This window comes from Stegostoma tigrinum, chromosome 22 (genome assembly GCF_030684315.1).
Source record: "Stegostoma tigrinum isolate sSteTig4 chromosome 22, sSteTig4.hap1, whole genome shotgun sequence".
NCBI lineage: Eukaryota > Metazoa > Chordata > Chondrichthyes > Orectolobiformes > Stegostomatidae > Stegostoma > Stegostoma tigrinum.
Window position 1 is genome coordinate 9,943,394 of NC_081375.1, and position 17,905 is coordinate 9,961,298.

At 40.6% G+C, this 17,905-nt stretch overlaps 2 protein-coding genes across 2 annotated transcripts in view; one reads left to right on the forward strand and one right to left on the reverse strand.

Annotated features, from left to right (window-relative positions):
* psmd12 (proteasome 26S subunit, non-ATPase 12) overlaps positions 1 to 17,303 on the reverse strand; it is a 38,334-nt gene extending 21,031 nt beyond the window's left edge. The window contains exons 1-4 of the mRNA XM_048554828.2: positions 17,002 to 17,303; positions 6,606 to 6,665; positions 3,421 to 3,549; positions 2,727 to 2,834 (exon numbers count right to left, since the gene is read on the reverse strand). Of these exons, the coding sequence (XP_048410785.1) occupies positions 2,727 to 2,834; positions 3,421 to 3,549; positions 6,606 to 6,665; positions 17,002 to 17,106 (402 nt within the window). The 5' untranslated portion in view covers positions 17,107 to 17,303. The remainder of the gene's footprint in view (positions 1 to 2,726; positions 2,835 to 3,420; positions 3,550 to 6,605; positions 6,666 to 17,001) is intronic.
* Positions 17,304 to 17,517: 214 nt separating this feature from the next.
* LOC125463510 (cytoplasmic phosphatidylinositol transfer protein 1-like) overlaps positions 17,518 to 17,905 on the forward strand; it is a 302,267-nt gene continuing 301,879 nt past the window's right edge. Inside the window, exon 1 of the mRNA XM_048554830.2 lies at positions 17,518 to 17,611. The gene's annotated coding sequence lies outside the window, so the exon portion shown is untranslated. The remainder of the gene's footprint in view (positions 17,612 to 17,905) is intronic.

Here is a 17,905-nt window from a genome sequence, read left to right on the forward strand (position 1 = left end):
TGGTGGAGGATTCAATGTCAGAGGGCATAGATTTAAAGTAAACTAAGGGGCAAGAGGTTTAGAGAGATTTTTTATTTCCAGAGGCAGTGGTGGGAATATGGAACTCATTATCTGAATAAGTAGTAGAGGCAGAAACACTGAAGTACTATTTAGAGGTACGTTTGCGATGCCAAGGCACATAAGAGTATGGGCCAAAAGCTGGAAAATTGGGGTAGAATAGCCTTGGTTGAGAAGATCCTTAAAAGTCTTCATTCCAGTGGGCACTGACTGCCTTTTTATCCTTATTGAGTCCCACTCCTTTCATTGTTCACAGTCAAGTTGACTTGAGCCATAGATGGTCTCGACTGCAATGAAAAAGCCATGCGTGTCATGGGTTCATTGCTCAACTTCTGCCTTTGCCTGTCTGGAAACCAGCTTTCTTGGCTTCAGGTTTTGGTAGTGCTCTCAATTCAAGAAAACCCTTGCAGCTGGATAGCACCAATGGTGACTCCCATGGTCACTCTTGTCAAACCGGCCTTAGTGTTTTCTGAAAGAAAAATCTTAGTCTCGTCCCAGCTTTTAGATGGATTTAAAGGAAGACCAAGCACGTTGGATGTTTTATGCCCAATTTCTTTAATTTTCATGACTAATTTTTGTCAAACATTAAGATTGACAAGTCGCCAGGCCCAGACCAGATTTGTCCTCGGTTGCTTTAGGAAGCGAGAAATGCAATTGCTTCGCCACTTGCGAGGATCTTTGCATCCTCGCTGTCCACTGGAGTCGTACCTGAGGACTGGAGAGAGGCAAATGTAATTCCTCTCTTCAAGAAAGGAAACAGAGAAATCTCCGGCAATTACAGACCAGTAAGTCTCACGTCTGTCGTCTGCAAGGTGTTAGAAAGTTTTCTGAGGGATAGGATTTATGACCATCTGGAAGAGCATGGCTTGATCAAATGCAGTCAACACGGCTCTGAGGGGGGCAGGTCATGCCTCACAAACCTTATCGAGTTCTTTGAGGATGTGACTAGAAAAGTTGATGAGGGTCGAGCTGTGGATGTGGTGTATATGGACTTCAGTAAGGCATTTGATAAGATTCCCCATGGTAGGCTCATTCAGAAGGTCAGGAGGAATGGGATACAGGGGAACTTAGCTGTCTACATACAGAATTGGCTGGCCAACAGAAGACAGCGAGTGGTATTAGAAGGAAAATATTCTGCCTGGAAGTCAGTGGTGAGTGGGGTTCCACAGGGCTCTGTCCTTGGGCCTCTGTTTGTAATTTTTATTAATGACTTGGATGAGGGGATTGAAGGATGGGTCAGCAAGTTTGCAGACGACACAAAGGTTGGACGTGTCGTTGACAGTATAGAGGGCTGTTGTAGGCTGCAGCGGGACATTGACAGGATGCAGAGATGGGCTGAGAGGTGGCAGACGGAGTTCAACCTGGATAAATGCGAGGTGATGCATTTTGGAAGGTTGAATTTGAAAGCTGAGTACAGGATTAAGGATAGGATTCTTGGCAGTGTGGAGGAACAGAAGGATCTTGGTGTGCAGATACATAGATCCCTTAAAACGGCCACCCAAGTGGACAGGGTTGTTAAGAAAGCATACGGTGTTTTGGCTTTCATTAACGGGGGATTGAGTTTAAGAGTCATGAGATCTTGTTGCAGCTCTATAAAACTTTGGTTAGACCGCACTTGGAATACTGCGTCCAGTTCTGGTCGCCCTATTATAGGAAAGATGTGGATGCTTTGGAGAAGGTTCAGAGGAGGTTTACCAGGATGCTGCCTGGACTGGAGGGCTTATCTTATGAAGAGAGGTTGACTGAGTTCGGTCTCTTTTCATTGGAGAAAAGGAGGAGGAGAGGGGACCTAATTGAGGTATACAAGATAATGAGAGGCATAGATAGAGTTGATAGCCAGAGACTATTTCCCAGGGCAGAAATGGCTAGCACGAGGGGTCATAGTTTTAAGCTGGTTGGAGGAAAGTATAGAGGGGATGTCAGAGGCGGGTTCTTTACACAGAGAGTTGTGAGAGCATGGAATGCGTTGCCAGCAGCAGTTGTGGAAGTAAGGTCATTGGGGTCATTTAAGAGACTGCTGGACATGCATGTGGTCACAGAAATTTGAGGGTGCATACATGAGGATCAATGGTCGGCACAATATTGTGAGCTGAAGGGCCTGTTCTGTGCTGTACTGTTCTATGTTCTAATGCCAAAAATAAATCATGTGGTTAATCGTTAATTTGCTGCTTTTGTTACGTTGCACTTTAGAGAACAAAAACAGTGGTTATAAAGCACTTGGAGAATTACTGATGACATGAAAGAGACAAAAAGAAGTTTCTTTCTTTGCAACTGACTTTATTCCTCAATCAATAATTATTGGTGAATCATGATTTGGTATGGTTCCATTGATACCTAGTAGTCCTCTTCCAATAGTGTCTGGAAATTTTAATGATGCTATTGGCTTCCTGGTCAACTTCATTGTTGCATATTTCATTCATAATTATTTTAATAAACATCTGTGTTTTTAAATGAAAAATCTTAAGCATAAATAGTATTAACATGTAAAAACATGCAACAGCTTAAAGTTCCAAACACTAATGGTAATGTCTTTATTCCTTCATATAAAAATATACTCATCATTTTTGCAAGTGTGCACTATCTTAAAAGTTAAGTAGCTTATGATTTTCTTTCCAAGTTCCATTTTGCAAAGAAAACACATTTGTGAACCAATGGAAAAACATACTCACCTTCCCAGCAGTAACAGTACGCAGAGTGTCAATCAGCCTCAACTTGATTGGCAGGTCAGTGATCTGGCTAACATATGTACAACACTCTTGGACCATTTTTGTAACTGCCTGCACATTTAAAAGCAAAAAATGATGATGGCTTTGCAGCACTCGTCACATTAGGTGAGAATCAATACACAAAGCAACAAGTACACATGCCACATGAACAGTATGTTTAAATTTAACTAAATGCACAAGATTATCTGAATCTTATACAGGCATTACATTATGAGCAACATGCTGCTAATGATAATATTCCAGAACCAATCATCTTATAGCAGAGATGTGAAGAGAGTCAGGCAAAAACATTCACTTTTATCAAGTACATTATTAATACACCCAAGATGTTCTTAATTATTCTTTATACTTCATCTTACACAAGCAACACAAAAACAGCACAGAATGTGTAAATTCTGTAATCCTTGTTGTTGAAAACACCTCAGCAAATGATCAGTAGTTTAAAGTCTACAAGTCTTAATTGACTTTATAGCGACAAATGCCAATTAAATATTTGAGCGTGTTTAAATTGCTCCCTCAGTACTCCGCTCGAATCTCAAAAGTAATTTTCTGATAAAAACCTAGCAAAGTGCTTTTTACGTTGAATTTACAGTCTAGAATAGTTATGATGTTGATCTATGCAAGCTGTGGATCTTACCTGTTTTAATTGACTTCTCCTTTTAGACAAAAGTACAATATTTTCATTCAATGCATCCCATTCTTTCGCATCATAACACATTTTTACTATGGCAACAAGGATTCTAGATGTAGATGTCATATCAGAAGCCTAGAATTTATGAGAGAAACCAAAATCAAACCACTAGGTTAAAACAACAGTCTCCGTACAATTACGAATGAAGCCAAACAAATGGTTTTAGAATGAATTAATGGAATTGGATTAGAATGGTGAACATGGGCTTACATTATTTCACGTTAGACATAAAAGGGCTTTCTCGGCCCTCAACTAGACGCTCACCCTGTTCCACTTCACCATCCAATTCATAAATATTCCTTTACTCTCCATCTTCTTTACTCTCCATCTTCGGTCCGCCTCCCCCTCTCTCCCTATTTATTCCAGTTCCCTCCCCCCATCCCCCTCTCTGATGAAGGGTCTAGGCCCGAAACGTCAGCTTTTGTGCTCCTGAGATGCTGCTTGGCCTGCTGTGTTCATCCAGCCTCACATTTTATTATCCATAAATATTCCTTGTTGGTTTCTAATAATACTGAATCTCATTTGCTATTTCATTATACTTCACACTTCCCAAAGCTTCTGGTTCAATCATCTGTGACAGTAATTTACTTTTTTCATGCTGTATTAAAGAAACTGGTTTGAAGAGATCCTACGAACCTCAAATTGGTTTGCAGTCCTGCCACATGCAGTTGTGAATGGTCACAGATAATCAATTAACTTACCAGAGCAGGAACCACTGAAAATATCTCTATATTTAATAGAGGAGGAGCCCAGACGTGCAGAGCAAAAGACAAGGCTTATACATAGTTGCAACCATCTTCAACTAAAATAGCTGAGTGGTTCATCCAGCTCAGATTTCTTATGAAGGTCTCGCATCACAAATATTTGTCTTGAGACAACTTAATTTATTCCATATAACAAGAAGCAGTTGAATGCGCTGTATGTAATAAAAGCTCTCAGCCCACTCAGTTACACTGAATTCCATAAACTTGTGCTTCAAAGTCTTTCGACAAGTTGGATTAGTGCTGCTACAACACTACCATCCCATTCACAAAAGAATGACAAATCCAATCTAGTCTCAGTTTATTCTCAAATTGCAGCATAGGAAAGAAAAGTGTTGCTGACAGTGAATCCAGTGGCACTCTCTCAACAATTACCTGTTTATTTATCAATGTTCAGTTTGGAGTCTGCCATAACTGTTCAGCTCCAGACATAATTATAGACTCAGTCCAAACGTAGACAAAAAAGTTGATTTCATGGTAAGGTGATAGTAACTGGTCTTGACATTAAAGGTTCAACTGATTGGAGGGCACAATGGTTGGTTACAGGAATAGGGAGGGATGCACTGAGGGTCAGTGTAGATTCAAAGAAACCATTTGGCCCAATCTGGACTGCAGAAATTTTATGATTCTATGGCCAAGTGTGGCATTAAGGTGCTCTAGCACGACTGAAGTCAGAACAGGGAAAACTTCTACTGGAACCAAACAGAGGAAGATGGTTATCACTGGTGAAGCCCAATCAACTTAGCACCAAAACATCATGGCAGGAATTCCTCATGGTAGTGTCTGAGGCCCAAATCTCTTTACCAGCTTCAATCATCCCTAGGTCGATCATACTACATCTACCAGGAGTGTTTCACGACCTTGCCTTGACACCGAATGGAATGATCATCACAGAATCTCAAACTCAACATCCTGGGGTTACCACTGACTAGAAGCTTAATTGAACGAGCCATATAAACACTAATGCTGAAAGAGCAGGTCAGATGTTGGGAACTCTGCAGTCAGAGGGGGTTTCAGAGTACTGGAAAATGGCCAATGTAACACCCCTACTTAAGAAAGGAGGGAAGCAGAAGACAGGACATTATAGAGTGCTTAGACTGACCTCAGTCGTTGGTAAGATTTTACGAGCCCATTATTAAGGGTGAGTTTGCAGACTACTTGACAATGCATGGTAAAATAGGGCTGAATCAGCATGGCTTTGACATGGGAGGTAATGCCTGACAAATCTGTTAGAATTCTTTGAGGAGGTAACAAAGAAGTTATACAAAGGAGTGCCAGATTACCAGAAGGCCTTGGATAAGCTGCTGCAGAGGAGGCTGCATAGAAAGATGAGAGCCCATGGTATTAGCAGCAGGGTACTGGCCTGAATAGAATGTTGGCTGACTGGCAGAAGGCAGAGAGTAAGAATAAAGGGGCCTTTTTCAGGATGGTAGCAGTGAAGTTCGACAGGAACAGTGTTGGGACCACAATACTCATATTATATATTAATAATATATAAATTTCACAACTTGTGGACAGGATGGCAATGTTGCGAAAATTTGCAGACGACACAAAGATAGGTGGAGGAGCAGTTAATGGTGAGGAAATGAGGTGGCTGCAGAAGGACTTGCAACAGGTACAACAGCAGGCAAAGAAGTGGCAGATAGAAAACAAGTGGAAAAGTGAGAGGTCTGGAGGCAGCACAATGGCTCAGTGGGTACCACTGCTGCCTCACAGCACCAGGATCAAGTCCATCTCCTTCTGTGTGGGTTTCCCCCAGATGCTGTTTGTTCCCTCCCACCACCCAAAGATGTGCACATTAGGCGGAGTGGTCATGCTAAATTTCCCTTTGTGACCGGGGGTGTGCAGGCTAGGTGCATTAGCTATGGGAAACGCAGGGTTACAGGGACACCATTACAGACAATGAAGGGATAAAGAGAGAAGAGAGGAGAATGGGGTGAGAAACAAATCAGCCATGATCGAATGGTGGAGCAGACTATGGGCCAATGACCTAATTCTGCTCCTTTATTTTACAGTCTTATGTAAATTGAGGGACTGCAGCATGCTTGGGGCCATAGTTTAAAAATGTCTTTAACTGAAGTCAAGATTAAGAAGAGTTTTTTTCTGTCAGTAATGACTAGTCTTTGCAATTCTCTACTAGAGATGATCAGTGGATGGATCATGGAATACATTCAAGGCAGAGTTAGATTCTTGATTTACAAGGGAGTCAAGGTTTATTGCTGGGGGCACGAAGATAAAGTTCAGTTCACAATCAGGTCAATCACAATTCAAATGAATGGTCGTGCAGGTTTGATGGGCTGTTTGGCCTACTCCTGCTCCTATTACATATCATGTTTTAACTTCAAATTTAATAACTGAGCTTCCACTTACAGTTCGAGTCTGCTTTTCCAAAGACAATAGGTTATCAATGCCTTCCTGTAATCTTCCATCCTAAACAATAAAAGACAAAATGATTAACACAGAAGAAACAGGTAGAAACAAAACAATATTAACTGTCCTTTTGAAACATACTTTTGTTTCCCATTTCAAAACATCTTCATGCAAAGTGAGCATTTACAATTACCAACAAAACACTCATCCTTCCCAGATTCCAGACTTAGCTCATCAGATTTTACAACAGACACTCATTGTGACAGGTATGCAGGAAATGTGAGATGTATACAATATTAGGAGGAAACAGTTTAACATTGTCTTCACTGTATATAACTAGTTCGGTGTGCTGACAGTTTCCATATGCAATAGAAATGTTTGCTTCCATGACAAAGCCACACTGTTCAACGCAGTTTAATTATTTTTTGGAATGCAGCAATTGTTTCAACTACAAGATTCAAAGTGGATGAGAAGAACAATTCCAAATCACAGATACTGCCACAATGTGAGCTCAACTGATGATCCCATATAACAAAGTGTAGAGCTGGATGAACACAGCAGGCCAAGCAGCATGTTAGGAGCACAAAAGCTGATATTTCGGGCTAGACCCTACTGATGATCCTAATTCACTGTCAGTGTAATTTTAAAACACCTAGGATTATCCAGTAAATGTCAGTTGTGGAGTTAAATTATTGAATTGCATGACTGTTGGACACTGCATTGAAAGTTTTGACGCTGGCTGGTGATTGCAGCATGAAAGACAAATTGCCAGTGATAAAGGGATATGCTGTTTGCACTGATCTGCTTATCTTTGAGCTACATCACACTGGCACTGAAAAGTGAATACCACATTAGGTATTTGGAAGATTTTTTGGCTTGATGGCAACATCCTACTGGTAGCTAAAATCCTAGTCTTTGTGAACTGCTAACTTTAGCTGTTGCTCAAACTTTTGATATGGTTTATTCTTTCATGGTAATTAGACCAGGGAATTTTCAGGATCAAAAGAGTCTATTCATGAATTTGCAAGAAATGATCTGGCCAGGGTAGCCATTATCCTGCAGGATGGCTTTGACATATCCTATTTCAGCAGCAAGCTTTTTTGAAAAAAACTCATTGGTGGGATGTGGGTGTTGCTGGCAGGACCAGCATTTATTGTCAATCCTAAACTGCCTTTTAAAAAAAAGTGTTTGTGAGCTGCCTTCTAAGACCACTGCAGTCCATGCGCTGGGAAGGACTAAATGCCATTAGGGAGGGAATTCCAGGATTTTGGCCCAATGATTCTGAATGAATAATGAACTTGTTCAGAGAGTAAACAAATGGCTGAGTTCCCATTTCAGGTTGCCAATAAATAGTGTGTGGAACTTTATTGGGTCAAAATAGCATTTCCAAAAAGGCATGTGACTTCAGACAAATTACTGTGATATGTTCAACGAGCGACCCCAAATGAAGCTAAACTTCAAATATAAAAACAACCCATCAAACCAGGTTTTAGTGTGAAATCTGACTTGTCCAGAATGACTACCAGCTGATACAACAGCAACATTCTTCTCTAATGCAAGTTCCTGTATCTTAATGAAAATATCACTGTTGGGGAAATAAACAATATGATTGGCATCTTTGCAGACAGTTTGTTTAGCAAAGAAACAGATGCTTTTCAGGAGAATAGTGGATCAAGATTTAGTTCTCACACGTGATCCTCCAATCTTTGGAGCACATGGCTGAGATAAATAGCATCACAGTGGCAGTGAAATTAATATACCACATGACTCATTTGACTGATACACAGTCCATTTCAATGTCTCTAAAGGCACCTACTTGCCAACGAATCAGCATAAATGTTGCTTTCCCTTTATTTTGTTATTTCTTGTAAATTGATCTGATGAATGCAAGGCAAAAAGCTTTGATTTTTTTTTCTCTCATCAATGTTCAAATTCTGCCCTACCAAACAATGAATAGAAAACACAGTGAAAAGTACTGGCCAGCCAAAACTCAATTTCTTTGTTTTAATAAATTTGATATTACAACTTAAGCATAAGTGAAATTTAACACAGCCCAACATAATTATTTCTCACATTCAAACACAAACCTCAAATGCTAGCCCCTCACACAACAGCTTAACCTTTGTTCAGCCAACATCAGTTCAAAACAACTTAATTATATCACAGTCTGAATATTTGATTTAATATGAAGCTGGAACAGATGGAAAGACCAGTCAGTTAGAAATTAACTGACAAGTGTGAGGTGATGCATATGGACAGAAGAGATAGCATGAGGCAATACATATTTAATGGTTCAGTTCTAAAGTACATAAGGACACAGGAACCTGGGTGGATCGTTGCACCACAGATATATTGAGAGTGTAATTAGAAAAACATGGGATCGAGGCTTGAGTATAAAGCAGGGAAATTGTCCTGAACCTTAGTAAAGATTTGGCCGATTATGAATGTACCACAGTCAGTTCAGGTCATCATATTTTGGAAGCATGTGGCGAACTTGCCAAGATTGGGGGGGCAGTTAAGAGATTAGTGCAAAGAATGAGGGAATTTAGTTCAAAAATTTAATTGGAAAAGTTAGGATTGTTCGCATTTGAGTAGAGGAGGATGAGGAAACTTCTGACGTGCAAAAGATTTCAACACGTTTGGATAACATTTACATAGGAAAGCTGTTCTTATACAGTACAAAATATAGAACACAAACTTCACAGCTTGGGCAGAAAATTGAGGGAGAATGTGAGGAAGAATTTTGTCTAGCTTGTGATAATGTCCTGGAATTTGCTACCTATGATGGTAGCAGAAGCAGAGGCAATTAATAACTTCAAAAGGAACTTGAAAACTCAAGAGAAATAACCTTGCAGCATTTTAGAGACACCAGAGAACAGGCTGACTGGACTGCTCCAGAAAACTAGCATGCACCCAGATCAAATGGCCTCCTTCCATGCTATAAGACTTCTCACTCTAAAAATCACAACCCTGTACACAAGCTTGTTCTCAAATTGTTGCAAAATACACAATACTTTGAATAAAATGTGGTGTAAATATGTTGAATCTTTTGCATCATCCATTTGATCTGTTTGAGGCCAACTTAACCTTCAATATTAGCAAATCCATTCAGACTAAATCAGTGTTCCTCCCCTTTATTACAATCAAGTTTGGGCCCATTAATATTTCAAGATGGAATTTGAACAAGTAATTGTTATCCAAGAACTGCAGCACAAAATTTAACATTTTTAAACAAAACAAACTTTATTGTTAAAATTCTATTTGGCATGCAAAGTAAATATCACTAATACACTGCTATTAAAGGCTTATGCTAAAAACTCACATCAACTTTCAATTTCCCCCATGAGTTCCCTTATCTTAAAACTGGGACTGATGTGAATGCATTGGAGAGTGTACAGAGCAAATTTATCAGGATATTGTCCAGGCTGGAATATTTCAGTCATGAACTGAGGCTACATAGGATAGGGTCATTCTCCTTGAATCAGAGGTGGCCAGGGAGGTAAAGGGGGGTATAAACTTAAAGCTTGGGCAGGAGGATTCGAAGAGATTTCATCAGTTTTTTTTTTCATCCAGAGGGTGATGTGTAACATTTGCCTGAAAGGGTGATTTAGCTGGGAACCATTACAACATTTAATGCCGATTTAGATAGGCACTTGAAATGCCAGAGTGTACAAGGCTATGGAATAAGTGCTGGAAAGGAGGATTAAAGTAGATAGGTGGTAGATGGCTATTGCTGACATGATAGGTTGAAGAGCTTCTGTCCGTTCTGTAAAGTACTATGGCTCCATGTTATAATTATCGCCATACCTTTTTGGCAAGGTCTCCACTTCTTCCCACCCGACAGGGTGAATTTAAACTGAATAGAGTGCTCCAACATTTAAAAATTTTCCGAAGTTCTATAATTCCATTATATAATTTAGTTGGTCACAGAAGGTTATGATAACTTGATTGGGTTGGGTAAGTTTGGAAATTGGGTTTCGCTTCTCGGTTTTGGGCACAAAAAAGGATAGGAATTCAAATCAGAAGCAATACATTTTTGAGCTTGTTACAGATCTAAGTCAAAAACTGAAATACCCAGGCTGTGTATCATGACTGATAGCATATTTACAAAAATACTGTTAACAAGTTCACTACTTCAGTAACGAGAGATAGGAGTACACTTATGAAAAAAGCAGATAGTGACACTAGCTTTTAGTCTCCCAAGAAAAATTTGCACAATAGGAGATGGGTGAGATACTTAATGACTATTTTGCGTCAGCAGTTAGCGTGGAGAAGGATATGGAAGCTACAGAGCTTGGGCAAACAAATAGTAACGTGGTCACTTCAAGATATTACGAAAGTGGTGGTGCTGGACGTCTTAAAATACATCAAGATGGATAAACCCATGGGACCTGATCAGGTACATCCCAGAACTTTTTGGGAAGCTATGGAAGTGGTTGTTGTGCCCCTTGTTGAGATATCTGTATCATGAATAGCCACGAGTGAGGTGCCGGAAGACCAGGAGGTGGCTAATGCGGTGCCATTGTTTAAGGAAGGTGGCAAGGAAAACTCAGGGAACTATAGATCAGTGAGCGTGAAGTTAGTGGTGAGTATGTTTTTAAGAGGAGATTCTGAGGTACAGGATTTCCACATATTTTGAAAGGCAAGGACAGGTAAGGGATAGTTAACATGATTTTGTGCGTGGGAAATTATGTCTCACTAACTTAGATGAGTTTTTTGAGGCAGCAAAGAAGATCGATGATGGCAGAGCAGTGGACACTATCTACATGAACTTCAGCAAGGTGTTCAACATGGTTCCACGTAGTAGACTGACCAGCAAGATTAAACCAAATGGAATCCACAGAGAGGTGTCCTTTTGGATATAAAACTGGCTTGAAGATAGGAGATACATGGTAGTTTTTAGACCAGAGGCCTGTGATCAACGGTGAGCTGCAGAGATGAGTGCCAGGTCCACGTTTTCTGTCATTTATATAAATGATTTTGAAGTCAGTAGAGGAGGAAACATTATTAACTTTGCAGCTGAAACCAAAATTGTTGGTGTATTAGACAGTGAAGAAGGTTACCATGGGGTACAAATACACCTTCATTAGATGGACAATGGGCCAAGGAGTGGCAGATGGAGTTTAATTTAAATAATTGTCACATTTTGGTAAAGCAATTCAGGGCAGGACCTGTACAGTTAATGGTTGGGTCTTGGACACTGTTGCCAAAAAGTCCTTGGGGTGCAAGTTCATAATTCTTTGAACATGGAGATGCAGGTAGACAGGGTAGTGAAGGGGTATTTGGTACACTTGCCTTTATTGGTTAGTGCATTGAGTACATGGGTTGGGATGTCATGTTACAGCTGCACAGGACATTGGTTAGACCACTATTGGAATACTGCATTCGGTATTGGTCTCCCTGGTACAGGAAAGATGTCGTTAAACTTGAAAGGGTACAGAAGAGTTTTACAAGCATGTTGCTGGGGTTGGAGAGTTTGCGTGACAGGGAAGGCTGAATAGACTGGGACTATGTTCCTTGGAGCATTGGAGGTTGAGAGGTTACCTGATTGAGGTTTATAAAATAATGAGGGGCATGGATAGGGTGAATAGACAAGGTCTATTGCCTTGTGTATGGGAGACCAAAACTTATGGGGATAGTTTTAGTGTCAGAGGGGAAAAATACAACAGTAACCCAAGAGGCATTTTTTTGACACAGAGTGCGCACCATGTACGGAATGAGCTGCCACAGGGATCGGTCGAGGCTGGTACAATTACAACATTTAAAAAAGCATCTGAATGGATACATGAATAAGGAGGGCTTCGGGGCATATGGGCCAAAAGCTGGCAAATGGGACTAGATTTACGTGGGATATCTGGTCAGCATGGGCAAGTTGGAGCAAAGGGTCCAAAGCTTCTGTCCCCCCATCCACCCCATCAATTTGCTTCGAAAAAAGATCGAGTTTCATTTCACATCAATTTTGTCACATTGAGCAGGGGTTCCTACTAATTTCAGGTTAGAATAGCATGTGAAATGAAAATTTATTTTCTTTTTCTTACTCTATAAATATTTCAATATATGTCTGTCAATCTTACAATTTTACTAAAACTTAAATTGAACAGATGGATGAATAAAGTGATGACACAAGTAATTTAGCCGGAGGGTAACCATGAATAGAAATAGATTATTTCTTACAAAGTTAACAGTCCAAACCACTTGTAGAACAGAAGACTTTCTTTATATTGTTGAACGAAAAAGACATTTTGTTGCTAGTTTTTCAGATTACATGCATTAAGACAATTCATAAGAATATCAAATTCAGGAGAAAAGCCAATGTATAATGTATCAGATGACAGTATTGATTGGTTGACAGGAGCACTCTCATTGGTGGAGGCATTGCCAGGGAGAATGCACCAGCTAATGAAGACCGACATTTAACTGCCAGGCTTTGCTTAAATTCGAACCAGGCATGCTGACTGATGCATTGCTGGGAGAAATGAACCAGCAAAAGGCTGCCAAGTATCATGTGGACTTGAATATATGCAATGTGTATTCCTGCTCCTTTCATGTGCAACGAACAGAATCCAATGTGTTCATATGCATTATTTCCATTACACATAAATGGGCAATACCATAATGCTGACTGACAATCCAAAATTAGTTGCAGCAAAATTTATACAATCAGAATTATCCAGAAAATTTTGTGCAAATGCAGAATCACAGGCTGTGGGTAGACAATTACAAGTTTTGCAGGTGTTGGTTTTCTCCTAATAGGGATTCTTGCGAATTGTCTCAATAAGTGCAAGACAAACAGTTCTAACAAAATGTCTCTCTCAACATTAAGTTCTGACATCCAATTTGTGTTCTTTTTAAATTTTCCTCAGATTTTCACTTTACTAACTGTAAAACATCACAGATTAAAAATCTTCAAACATGTAGAATGAAACCCCAAAAACTTGGCAGTCATTCATCTTTATGGATTAGGGGAATGAATAAACCACTTCATGTGCTTCTACCACTTGACATTTCAGCAGGAGCCCAAATTATCTCAAAGTAATGTATGCAGGTGGGACGTACCCAAGATTTGATGGAAACCCCAGAATTTGATGTCTTTTTTGTTGAAAGTACATATTATCAGATATAATTACAAGTTGGTTTTTTTAAAACCAGGAAATATTAGAGGCTTGCAAGAAAGAATGGCAATAACCACGAGTGATTTTAACACGCATGCAGTTTGGAAGAATCAAATTGGCAAGGGTAGCCTGCAGGCAGAGTTCACTGAAGAGTTCAAAAGAGATTGTTTCTTGGAGAAGTGTGTTGTGGAACCAACCAGGGAGCAGGTTACTCTGAATCTGGTGTTGTGTGTGTAATGAGAGATTAATTGATGACAAGATACTTAAGCATCTTCCAGAGATTAGTGACCATTGTATGATTGAATCCAAACTGAAGTTTGTATTCAGAGAAAGTGCAGTCCTACAATAGCGTTCTGGAATTAAACAAAAAGAATGTACATAGGCATGAAGAAAGCTTTGGCCTGAGCAGATAAGTGGGACGGTGTACAGTTAAGACAACGGATGAACTGTGGTAGTTGTTTAGGGAACCGCCCACTTCCATACAACTAAACTGTGCGCATGTGCGAACACATTCATGGTTACACAAGGAGGTCAAGGACAATATAGAGCCAAAAACTAAAGTATACCATATTGCAAAGTCCAGTAGCAGGCAGGAGGGTTGGGAAACTTTCAAACTTAAACAAAGGGATACTAAAACATTAATAAAAAAAACCTGAGGTAGCTTACAAACGAAAACTAGCACAAACTATCAAAAAGAAAAGCAAAAGCTTTTATAGGTATACAAGAGGGAAAAGAGTCGCTAAGGTGAATGTTGGTCCCTTAGAAGATGAAACTGGAGTTAACAATGGGGAACAGTGAAATGGCAGAGATGCTAAATCAATGCTTTGCCTCAGTTTTCACAATAGAAGACAATAATACCACTCGTATTGGAACAGGCAAGTCAGAGACAATCAAAAGGGTAGAACTTAGAAAAAACAACATCGATAGGGAAAAGGTACTCAGCAAACTATTAGGATTGAGGGCAGACAAGTGCCCCAGGCCTAATGACCAACATCCTAGGATATTAAAAGAAGTGGCAACAGAGATAGTCGATCCATTGGTTACAATATTCCAGAATTCCCTGGACACACAAGAACTTAAGAGCTAGGAGCAGGAGTAGGCCGTATGGCCCTTTAAGACTGCTCCGCCATTCAATAAGATCATGGCTGATCTTTTCGTGGATTCAGATCCACTTACCCACATTCTCACCTTATCCATTAATTGCTTTATTGTTCAAAAAAAATCTACCTTAGCTTTATAAACGTTTACTGAAGTAGCATCAACTACTTCACTGGGCAAGGAATTCCATTGATTAACAACCCTTTGAGTGAAGAACTTCCTTCTCACTTCAGTCCTAAATCTGCTCCCTCTAATCTTGAGGCTATGCCCTCTTGTCCTAGCTTCACCTGCCAGTGGGAACATTCTCTCTACTTCTATCTTATCTATTCCCTTCATAATTTTATATGTTTCTATAAAGATTCCGCCTCAATCTTCTGAATTTCAATGAATATAATCCCAATATACTCAGTCTCTCCTCATAAGCCAACCCCCTCAACTCCAGAATCAACCTAGTCAATGTGGTAAAGGTTCCAGTGGATTGGAAAAATGCTAACTAACCCCCTTATTCAAAAAGGAAGGGAGGCAACATAGGAAATGACAGACCAGTTACTTTAACATCTGTTGTTGGCAAAGTGTTAACATAAAATATCAAGGTAGCAATACCAGGACATTTGAAAACGTCAAAATGCTATCCAGAGTCAGCATGGTTTTATGAAGGCCAAATCAGGTTTAACTAATTTGCGAGACTTCTTCAAAGATGTAACAGCAAATTGGATAGTGAGGATGCCATAGATGCAATATTTCTGGACTTTCCGAAGGCATTTGATTTGGTGCCGCACCAAAGTTAATTCACAAGCTTGGATCATATGGGATTAGGAGTAATTTATAAGTTTGGACAGGTGACTGACTGATGGACAGAAGACAGAGTCAGGATAAATGGGTTTTTTTTTCTGGGTGGCAGAAAGTTACTAGTGGGTGCCACAGTGTTCGGTCTGTGGACACCAACTGTTTACAACCTACATGAACAACTTAGATACAGGAATAGAAGGCTCTATAGCCAAATTTGTGGCCGACAAAAACAGGCAGGACGGTAAACTGCAACGAGGAAATAAGAACTTTACAAATGGACATAGACAGGTTAGGAGAGTGGGCCAAAATGTGTCAGATGTATTTTCATGTGGCTAAATGTGTGGTCATGCATTTTAGTCAGAAAAGTGGGAGGTGATCTGTTATCTAAATGGGGAGACACTTCAGGGTGTTCTGATGCAGAGGGATCTGGATGTCCTTGTTCATGAGTCACAGAAAATTAGCATGCAGGTACAGCAAATAATAAAGAAAGCATATGGAATTTTGGCTTTTTTAGTTGAAGGAATAAAATATAAAGGCAATGAAGTATTGTTGCAACTACACAAGGCATTGATGAAACTGCACCTGGAGTATTGTGCAGAGTTTTTGTCCGCTTATTTGAAGAAGCATGTGGTGACATTGGATGCAACTCACAGGAGGTTCAGTAGATTGTTCCCAGAGATTCAGGGTCTGCCATGTTAAGAGAGATTGAACAATTTAGGCCTACACTCTCTAGAATTTAGAAGAATGAAAGGAGATCAAATTGTGGTATTCAAGATGACAAAAGGTATCAATAAAACTGACGTGGAGCAGATGCTTCCTCTTGTGGGGCATTCTCGGATGAGGGGTCATAGTCTCAGGATAAGGGGTAACAAATTTAAAGCACAGTTGAGGAGAAACTTCTTCTCCCAAAGAATTGTGAATCTGTGGAATTCGCCACCTCAAAGTGTGGTGAATGCTGAGACAATGAGTAAATGCAAGGATTTAGACAGATTTTTAATTGGTATGGGGTTGAAGGATTTTTCGGGAGAAAATGGGGGTGAGGCGTATATTAGCCATGATCGAATGGCCTAATTCTGCTCCATATCTTATGAACTTATATAGACTGATACGTGATCTAGTAAACTATCTCAAAACACTACACATATCAAATGCTCGCTTCAATATCGAATGCAGCGGTTTCTCACAACAGTACACCGACATAAAAATTTTAAACGTTAACTACTTCCAGATTTTCCGCACCTTCGTGTAGCTATCAAAGAAATACTTAACAAGGCGTTCAAATCTAATTGTTTCTTCAGCCAGCTCGATGAATGAGGCCTACCATCTGTGAGGGCCTAGCTGAGTCTGATCAATGGAGCCGCATGACTCAGTGACTACGAGAAGTACATTTTACTTACTTGAGCCATTTTTTGGCACTCCGGGAGCTGCTGGTCTACCGTGGAGCTATAATCCATCTCCATTTTCACAATCCTGCCATCAGCTCTTTCGGCTCCCTCCGCCATTTTAACAAGCCGATTGATGTTGACCTCGAATACACCTTTTATCCTTCGTCTCAACCGGCTCACGCCGTTTGCCTTTGGTTCTGAATTGAAAGAACGGATTATAACACACGCACACCAACGCAGGCCTCAACCACAACCTCCCAAACCAGCGTAACCCAGTAACCGCCGGAAGGAGCACGCCGTCTGCACGCCAGCCCCTCCCCCACGGCGGCGCCACAAACCACGCCCCCAAATTGGCGTTTCTTCCCAACGACGACCGTCCCCTCCCACTCCCCGAAAGTACGACGACAGACTGCGTCACGTGCAGATATCAATCCCGCCCTCATGTGCGACGCGATAACCCTAGCCCCGCCCCGTCTCGCCTCTGCCCGCCCTCCCGCCCCCTACAGCTGGCTCATTCTGTCGCGAGATTAAGACGGTCGCGGTCGGGAAAGGGCTGAGTGAGGCGGTAACGGAGCATGTGAGAGTTCGATCCACAACGCGATGGAGGTTGTCTCGTGCAGAGGTTGTTTTGGTTTATCTTCACATTTTATGTAGCAATAAAAGTATTTTTCGTCTCAGTTAGATTCACCTTCCATTTTCCCAGTGCAGTAAGTTTTGAGGTGATGTGAATCTCGAGGAGGTCAGACGCCGTCGACTTGAGGGCCTTTGTTGGTCTGCCCTTCTCACTCGGACTTTTAAAGATAGTAGGCAAAGTGCGAACTTTATCTTTTTCTTGAGGTCGCAACTTGATGCCTGGAAAGCTGAGGGAAGGTTTTGTTAATGTTTCAATCTTCAAACTGGACAGTATGATGAAAGT